This window comes from Gadus chalcogrammus, chromosome 19, assembly GCF_026213295.1.
Source record: "Gadus chalcogrammus isolate NIFS_2021 chromosome 19, NIFS_Gcha_1.0, whole genome shotgun sequence".
Lineage (NCBI taxonomy): Eukaryota > Metazoa > Chordata > Actinopteri > Gadiformes > Gadidae > Gadus > Gadus chalcogrammus.
In genome coordinates, this window is record NC_079430.1 from 7562106 (window position 1) to 7571639 (window position 9534).

The window sequence follows — 9534 nt, forward strand, 5'->3', positions numbered from 1 at the left end:
CTTTTCTCCAGGCCAGTAATCGTACTGTGAGTTACTTCCTGGTCGTCTCGGCTAATGTCCTGATGGCGCCGCCTGGCACATCCACTCATCTCATCCACCGCTTGCTGTAATGAAACCCTAATGATGTGATGGCATCGCTACAGCCCCAGTTACCCAATGTCAACGGCCCGCCTCTGCGGTTATGCTTCTTTTATTCATTCCTGTTATTCCCATCGGCCCGTTTTGGGGAGGCAATTCATAAATCCCAATACGTGGATTAGTAGGACAGGATAGGATAATATTAAAGCTGACATCAGAAGCTACTCTGACTGTATTGAAGTCCTCCAGAGGGATGGAAGAATAGCCTAGTTGTTGGGGAGTTTGAACCAGACAAAAGGTTTCTGGGTTTGATACCTAGTATCCGCAATACTTGCCTTATTCCCTGAGCTACATCTAAAACATAAAAGAAAAAGGCGCTGTTCGTTGCATACAATTCTAAATCGGTCATAGAAAAATTTGAATATTTCCATAATCATTGAGCCTCTTTTTCTTTACCCATCATGCCCCACTCCAGTCCTGTCTTCTTCACTGACTTCCACTGGGGAACAGATAGCCTCCTAAATTGGGAGCCCACAGGACACCTACTTCATTCCAGGAAATGTTTGGACGGGGTATAAATAACATATCTCCCTCTCTGGGGGGAACACGGGATATTTTGTGAGGCAGTTTGCATCTACAAAAGGTCAAACCCTCTCCCTTCCTCTTGCCTCTAAGGATTTGCCGTTACATCTGATATCACACGGAAACCAAGATCATGAGGAGATCGTTTCAGTTGTGAAGTATATGCTTAATTTAAATCATCAAAATAAACGTTTGGTTAACATTAGTGGTTGTAGCCAAGGGTTTGTAGCCAACGCGTCACGCATGACTGGATGCTACCACTAGATGGCACTGTGGCATCGCTCAACGAGAAGAACCCAAATCTCATTAAATTATTAAAGAATCCCCCCCAAAAAAAGGTGACTTTCATATTATATAGGTTTTTCTAAACATAAATTCCTACTACTATTGTGATTAATTGGTCGTGTTTGTCAGGGGTCAGCCCATGCTGGGTTGGCATTCTGTGTCCGCTCAGAAAGAGCATGGCTTAACTTCTAGTTTCTAAGGGGAGTAGGAAGAAAAAAATATGAATGTCCATTTTCTTCTCATTAAATCGACCGTCTACATGTTTTAATTTGATTTGTCACTCTTTGTCATCCACACACTATGTCTGCTCTTTGTATGAACCCGGGCACGGGCGTGGACACCTGTGTTTGTCCTGTGATGACAGCTCTCTGTAAAGGACCGTAGAGCTGCTTCTCTCTAGACATCCTTGAGATTTCAACACAGTGGAGATCACGTTGGCGTGGGTTAGCTGCTGTATTCGAAATATTATATTAAATGTATTATATAATTATATATTCAATATTATATAATGATAATAATAAAATTATAATAAAGTAGGTCCCTTATCGTTTTAATGTGTCCATTTCCAACTTGCACTCCTACGCTGTAGGCCTATCATCCCGAGAATGGAAATGAACCGGGTATTTTATTCTTCAGTTCATACGATAATGATGTATTATATCATGATATAATAATCGATCTTGTTTGTCGGAGCGGTGTGCGGGGGATGTGCTGACGTCAGGGGGCATCAGCTGGTCATGTTACAGAGGAGTCTCACGGCCCTGGAGGGATGCAGAGGAGTTGGTGGAGTTGGACCGTGGCCGGGTGGAGCTGAGACTCCAACCATACCGGCCCCGGAGGGAATGAGGGGGTGTCTCAACCGCGACGTTATTGAAATCACTTTGTGAGTCCCTTCTTAATCATGACATCTCACTGCTGTTCTTTGAACAAAAAAATAATATGTTTGAATAAATGAAGCTGCAATAAAAAATATGATATTTTGTATATAACAATCCCCTAAAGAACTTCACAGACTTTCAGCCCCTTTTAAACTGTTGCTCTACTCTTCTTATTGATCCCATTAATCCATTTTAAATTGATTACATATCGTTTTCTCATATTTAACTTGATACAATTTAATCCTCAACAATATCACCGAACATAAACTCACCAACAAAACTAGTTTCAACCTCCCGTATTATATAATGCTCTAGGTGGAAGATAACTGCCTATGCGTAATTTTATGTATTAGTGAGAAAATCATTAGGACAAAGACCTTTAAAGGTTCTCTCTCTCTCTCTCTCTCTCTCTCTCTCTCTCTCTCTCTCTCTCTCTCTCTCTCTCTCTCTCTCTCTCTCTCTCTCTCTCTCTCTCTCTCTCTCTCTCTCTCTCTCTCTCTCTCTCTCTCTCTCTCTCTCTCTCTCTCTCTCTCTCTCTCTCCTCTCTCTCTCCTCTCTCTCTCTCCCCCCCCCCCCCCCCCCCCCCCCCCCCCCCCCCCCCCCCCATGTCTTCCTGGTGGCCACAGGCACTCAGCTGTGGCACCACAGATGGAAAGCTGTGTACCTTTGGCAGCGACGCCTGGTCCATAATTCACCAGCCCGAGCGGAGAGAGTGTGCGTGCGTGTGTGTGCTTTCGTGTGTGCGTGCTCGGTGTGTGTTTGAATGAGAGAGTGGGCAGTGCCAGGAAGATCGTGTAGGACGGGACCAGAATGGAGCTAGACATACATTAGCTTGCATAAAATCAATCATCTTGAGCAGGGCAATAAAACCGGAGCCAACACTTCCTCCTGGTATGTCAGGTGATCACCATAGAGCTCCGAAGTGCCTTCTCATTGTGCTGTGATTCTGCGATTGTGCGGTCGTTACAAAGTTAAACAAATGCTTGTATGGAATGAGATTATATCCGCAGTCATGAGCTTCGGCAAAATATACGACCATATGGCAATTCTGATCAGCGTCAACAGTTTGAGATCATTATCTTTCATCTAATTTCATCAGCAAATATTAAGAAAGAAAATCAAAGAGCATAATAAAGTGTATATCAGACTACTCTGGGCGATTCGCTTTCACATTGAAGTTTATTAAATCATATTTATAACAGGGACACAATCACTCCAATAAAGAAAAAAATAGAATGTGGGTAAGCTATGAAGATGGCTATATGGAGATAGCCTTTTCAGGCTATATTTGGCGTCTGAATAAAGCCTCATCTGGGTTGTCAAGGACGGTGGTGATAATGTGTATCCTACATCTGTCTGCCTTTGCTATGGAACTGCAGTCTCATATAACTCAAATAAAGGGCTATATAGCTCTCATTTGGCATCTGAATGAAGGCCGAATGGTGTGTTCTGTTGATTGTACTACATTACAATTTCTATCAAGTGAACATTTAATGGTCTAGGAATGGTTGTCTGGCCATTTATTCAGATGTAGTCTTTCATACAATGACCTTATACGTGGCTGAGACACATTCCATACAGCCATGTTCAGAGTTTACCAACATCTTATTTTACCACTCATCCCTGCATAAAGCCTATATTCAAATATAGAACAAATAAAAGAAAACAGGAAGACAACAGCTTATCAAAAAAAAGTGTCTTTATTTATCTTAAGTGCATGCATACCAGCATAGAGTGTATAAAAACCATATACCCCAAAAAGGGAACGGCACAAATATAACAATTATAGAGGACTTTCGTCCTTATAGTCCGTTTGTAGACGAGTTAGGTCCTGTCGGTCCGGTTCCTGGATCTGGTTCTGGGAGAACCGGTAGAGCAGGCAGTCCATCTCGTACTCAAACTCTGGGAGCCGATGCTGGGGGAGCCGGCGCATCCGGTGTTCAATGCGCTTGCAGTACACCGAAAGGTAGGCGTGGTGCTCCTCCTGCCGCTGCGCTCCTGCTGCCATCCTCTCCAGGGTTTTGCCGATGGTTCTCATGAGCACCACCTCCTCGTCCACGGCCCCGTGCTGACTCTTCTTTGTCCGCTTTGCCAGCAGACGCCGGCTTCGGTCCGTACCGTCGGAGGACGAACGGGAGTCCAAAACCTCAGTGAGCGTTCGCTCACAGACGGGCGACTCTGCGATCGGGGAGCCGGTCAGTGGAACGTCCGACCCGGGCTCCTCTGATTGTGTGCTGCCGTTGCCGCGCTGAGAAGGCACAGCACCACAATCAGACATGAAATACTGGCATAGGTTATTTCTTGTCTGTTCGGCTCTTGGAGACACATCGGTGGACTGTGGCAGGGAGGTGTGCTGTAGTGCAGGATCATCACGCCATTTTCCAGGTAAAATGGCGTCGTTATCCGGTCCTTCCCCATCCACAATGTCTGCCATATACTCCTCGCAGCTCTCAGTGGTCAGGAAGTTGTGCAAAGCACAGCAGGCCAAAACAATGTTCTCTACTTTGGCAGTGTACCGAAAGCTGAAGGCGGTGAGCAAGACTCTGAACCGGCTGGCCAGGAGGCCGAAGGCATTTTTGACTACCCTCTGAGCTCTTGAAAGCGTGTCGTTGAAAACACGCTGTGTTGGAGAGAGCCCGTGTTGCGGATAAGGTTTCATGAGATACTCCTTCAAAGGAAACGCCTCATCCGCTACAATGCAATACGGTGATAGCTGATCAGAACCAGGGAGGGGGGCAGGGGCAGGCATGTTGGTGGTTCGGTTCTCCAGGGCATCTGCGAAGGTGCACCCAGCAAACACCCCACCGTCGGAAATCCGTCCTTGGCTCCCAACATCTACATACAGGAACCTGTAGTCGCTGTCCACCATTGCCATCAAATCGATGGGAAAGGGGGGCTTGGAGTTGTGATTGGTTGATCCAGATACCGGCGGAGAGCGCCCTTTGACGCGTCTCCCATCAAGAGCTCCAATGCAATTTGGAAAGTTCCACCGGGACAAGAATCCAGTGGCTACCTGCTGCCACCCGAGTGCTGTGTCCGGGCACTGAATAACAAAGAAAACAAAAGTGAATTCTAAAGGCCAATTTAATTATGCTGCTTAAAAGCTATAAACAGCAGCTTGTAATTAATAGAATACATAAAAAACATACCCGTTAACACATTACGTAATCGTCAATAAATAAAGCTTATATACATACCTTTGCATATTTTTCTTTCAACACAGAGTAGATAGCTTCACAAGTTTCAGGAACAAATTGACCAATTGTGGATTCACCCATTCTGAAGTGGTAAGAAAGGCTCTTGAAGCTTTCCCCTATAACAGAAACGAACATCTCGGTTAGTTTGTTCAATTCTTCATGGACAAGCCGCAAAGGCAAACCATGCCATCAGTGCAATTGTTGACATTACAAACCGCGTAAACTGAGGTTTATTCAATCACCTGTTGCGAGGAAGCGCAGGGTGACAGTCAGACGCTCTCCGGCAGATATTGAATCCCGGTAGTTGGTGTTCTTACGCTGAATAATGGGTCTGATTGATTCCTCCAACATTTGGAACTGGACAGGGAACATCCCCGCGAAGTCTTGGAAATCAGCAGGTTCGTCCACTGCCAGTTCCCGACGCAAATTGGGATAAGCTCCTTGCGCCTGCCGCTGTTGGATCCACGGCTTCACCCACTTGGTGCGGTTTCTCTTTATTTTCCCCATCCTGCGATGTCTTTGTACAAGAACGAGCCCGAGAGCAGACAACGCGATCTTTCATTTGCTGCCAAGCATGGCGTTCCAGAAACGTCTTCTCATGTCAAACGAATAACGAGCCAATACTGTGTGCGCTTTGTTTACCTATTCTGATAATCTATGGACTACACTCTGTTCCCTCTTTTCCTGTGTTTTCATGTTTTGGATTACTGGCACGAGACTAGCGCCACCCGATGTTAAGGAGACTTATTGCATCTCGCGCAAGCGCAGGACGTACACGCTACTGTGTAGTTGGCAGTAGTCTTCAAGGTGTTCAAATGCAACTTTTCTGCCGAACGGGTCAGACGAGAGTCAAGGGAGTGGTCGGATAAAGGCAGTTGTCCGTTTGTTTGAGACTTGGATGTGTGTTGCCCCCTTAAGATTAAACATAATTTAGAAATCCACAGAGAACACACCTTGTGTTCTGTCCTTACCCTTCAGGACACCTCATCGCTCTACCTTGGTCGACTCCATTCTCCGGTCCACCACAACAATAACAAGAATGAGATTGAGAACTAGAGCTCACCAGGACTCATTACCCATAATCCCTCAGCCGCCAGGTACCCATATCCCCCCCCCCCCCCCCCTGCCCCGCCCAGAACATTAACACACTCTCATCCATCACCCCTGGCGTGTGTTTCTTTCTTCCTTCAGTTTAAACAAAAGAAATGCGTCTGAAACCCCCGGGAGGAATGGATCAGGAGCCTGGTGCTGTGATAATCTTTTCATTCAAAGTCACCACAGCACATTTTCCACCTGCTTGTTATTCATCCCTGATTCTGACATGGATGCCACAACAAACCATCCATCTTTGCCTGCTACTCCTTGGGCCTCCACCCTCCTGGTTCAGGGACTACAGCCAGGCTTTGGTTGGGGAGATGGTGTGGTGGGGAGGGGGTGTGGTGGGGGAAGTCAGAGGTCAGCTATACATCCCAAGGTCAAAACTCCATCGCTAGAGCCGTGACCCCCAGAAACTCATGTCTTTAAATCACTGTCACACTGTTAGCAGATCGCCATGGATACGGGTGCTATCCACTGGACACAATAAATACTAACTTATACATTGTGTTTCAATAGACTCAAGACAGGTGTCAAGAAATTAAGGCAAAAGGTGTGTGTGTGTGTGTGTGTGTGTGTGTGTGTGTGTGTGTGTGTGTGTGTGTGTGTGTGTGTGTGTGTGTGTGTGTGTGTGTGTGTGTGTGTGTGTGTGTGTGTGTGTGTGTGTGTGCGTGTGGCAATTGGAAGAAATGTTTGGTTTAGATTATAAACCTAGGTTGGATGCATTGTTGGGTCTTGTTTCCAATGCAGGCTGTGCAAAAACAACGTTTTGACAGAGTCGATTCTCCTGCCAAGTGTAAACCGCTGTAAACCGTCCTGAGGCTGAAGGGTTCAAAGGTCAGGGAGGGGTGGAGGATAAGATTGAGATGTGATGGAAACCCACGCACATGCAATGCGTGGTGCAACAATGATGGCTTGGCAATGTGACGGTCAACATTATGTAATATAGCACATACTGCATGTACTCTGAACTGTTGATTGCACGTTAACAATGCCAGCATGGGTTCACAAAGCACAGCATGGGCCTGCTTCAAATGTTCCAATTTGTAACATTCTGCCATTCTTAACAATGCACAGATGTGTTCACTTTGAAGGGGAGCCTAGGGTAAGACCAGAACAGTTAGTCACACGACCACTGCTTTGTATTTTTGTTCTATACTGTACGTGTAATTGTATGACGCATACAGCCACTCCAATCAATGTATTGATTGGAGTGGCTGCCTGTAGTACATTACACTGCAGGCAATACTGAACAAAACAAGTATTGCCTGCAGTGTAATGTATCACATGAGGCTGGAGGATATTCATGATGATTATTATTGGCTGTCTGTCGCTCGCTGCCAGTCTCTCTCCACTGGCCCAGCTGGAGCCAGCTGGCGTCGTAGTCAGAGAGGACCACATGGTTCAGTCCTGCTCCCTGCACTCCCGTGCTGGCACTGGTTGGTCACACTAACAAGCCACCGGTTAAAGAGGTTCCCACCTAATCATCCTCCCTGGAAGAGCCCCCTCTGCAGACCCACCCTGTGTACCGCCCTCTCTAGTCCCCCCCCAACACCCCACCTTAGACCAGCTCATAAACCCTTTCTAGACCTGCCCAGAGTCTCTGGACTCTCCGTCTCCATATGACCACATGACGATCCTACCACGGTATCAAGTGAATGCGCATTCTGAAAACGCTCACTTCTCATCGCCCATCATTTGCATTCTGCTAAGTGCCGCGATAAAACCGTCACGAGATTCCACACTCGCCGACGGCTACGGCTGACATTTACGCTCAAAGGTCCAAGGAAGCACTCATAACTATCTCCCCCCCCCGTTCTTTCACAATAAGCCCCCCCCCCCACCGAATGCTCGCTCCGTGCCAACCTCTAACTCAACCCACCTGAGCGGAGCCTGACACCCCTGACTCAGCACGGCTGAGGGGGCCGTCGGAGGATTTATCTGTGGAAGTGAGCAGTGCGTCTAGCGTGACCCCGTTACCCATCTGCTGCTCCCCCAGCGTATAGAGTTGGCATTAAGGGAGAGGAGAAGAGGAACAGAGCCTGCAGTCAGCAGCAGAGGGAGGGGGGGGGGGGGAGGAAGTCTTTTTTGTGTCGGCCCCAGCGCTACGGTGTGTATATCGTATTTCTAGCACCGTCCATCTATCAACATAATAAGTACACCGATTTAGAAGAACGACCCTGTGGATGGGTGGAGGGGGGCGCGGGGGGGAGAGGCAGACGCACACACACACACACACACACACACACACACACACACACACACACACACACACACACACACACACTGAGCTATGTGCGTCTGTGTTGGAGCATTATTATATTTGTGAATGCTTTTAAAATAACCCATCGGGGCGGGGGGGGGAGGGAAAGTAAATGTGTACCATTTCATTGCCCCATAAATTGGTTTATGTATATTTGTGTGTGTGTGTGTGTGTGTGTGTGTGTGTGTGTGTGTGTGTGTTTGTGTGTCAAACTGCAAAGCTTGTGTGAGATGCATGTAATTAAAAAAATGGCCCACATTTCAACCCAACGTACAGGCTTTCAGCAGGTGGCTGCTATTACAATTTTCAGATTGGGATATTCTCTATTCTATGTGGTGCTCTGACTATGATTTGCTAGGCCTATGTTATATCCGCCTCGTTGGCATATCATGTTGAGTCTGTCAGGGTTTGTTGTGGTGAGCCTGTAAACTGTGTAGTTAGACTGAGGACCCGGTCCGAGCAGCTCGTGAGGTCACCTTGGCCTTGGGCCTTATTGTTTGTGTGCATGCATGAACATCACTACAAACAACTGGATATGACCTCGGTACCACACGTAAGCATAGATGCATGCATGATCGCTTTGTGTGCACACACAGAAAATAAACTGTTCCGGCTGGAGCTGAACATATAAATCACCATGGGACTTGTTGATTTCTTCTTCTTTGGTTCCTTTATCAGAGAACATGAGAACCCAGGCTCAGAACCGTTCCTGTCTTCATCCTGTTACCTCTGCTTTCTTGGTTTAATAACTAGATGATGATAATATATTTTTGGAACCTTCTTTCTCATTAAGGGGCTCGATAGTGTAGTTGTTGTGGGGGAATGACCTCAAGCCAAAAGGCTGAGGGTCCGAACCCCAATGGCCGCAGTCTATCTGTCGGTGTTCTACCATGTACATTCAGGCCCGGGGCATGGGCGACCCCATGCTGGAGCAGGGATAAACTAGGCCTACTAATATCCAAAATAAACACCCAACAAACATATTGCAACCCCAGGCAAACACAGACCGCAACAAACAGCACTGACAACAAGGAAGAACAAACCGGAGAGCATAAACAACAAGAACACAGGTGAGCCTAATCAGTAATCAACACAGGTGACGCGTTCCACAAACGAGGACACGCAGGGAGAGAGGGGGCGCGCGGTCGGGGCGGGA

At 47.0% G+C, this 9534-nt stretch overlaps 1 protein-coding gene across 1 annotated transcript; it reads right to left on the reverse strand.

The window, feature by feature from the left end:
• Window positions 1-3281: 3281 nt before the first annotated feature.
• On the reverse strand, window positions 3282-5724 carry LOC130372542 (uncharacterized). Its single transcript, XM_056578595.1, has 3 exons — window positions 5263-5724; window positions 5021-5136; window positions 3282-4866 (listed from the first exon to the last, which is right to left on the reverse strand). The coding sequence occupies exons 1-3, from the start codon at window positions 5525-5527 to the stop codon at window positions 3607-3609; spliced, it is 1641 nt and encodes a 546-aa protein (XP_056434570.1). The 5' UTR covers window positions 5528-5724; the 3' UTR covers window positions 3282-3606.
• Window positions 5725-9534: the final 3810 nt, after the last annotated feature.

Bases quoted from the DNA above. Each gene is read 5' to 3' on its own strand.
- LOC130372542 (XM_056578595.1), bottom strand. From the start codon at position 5,527: ATGGGGAAAATAAAGAGAAACCGCACCAAGTGGGTGAAGCCGTGGATC. The intron at 5,137-5,262 runs GTGATTGAATAA...TTTCTGTTATAG, and splicing joins CCTGCGCTTCCTCGCAACAG to GGGAAAGCTTCAAGAGCCTT. The intron at 4,867-5,020 runs GTATGTATATAA...TTTGTTATTCAG, and splicing joins TGAAAGAAAAATATGCAAAG to TGCCCGGACACAGCACTCGG.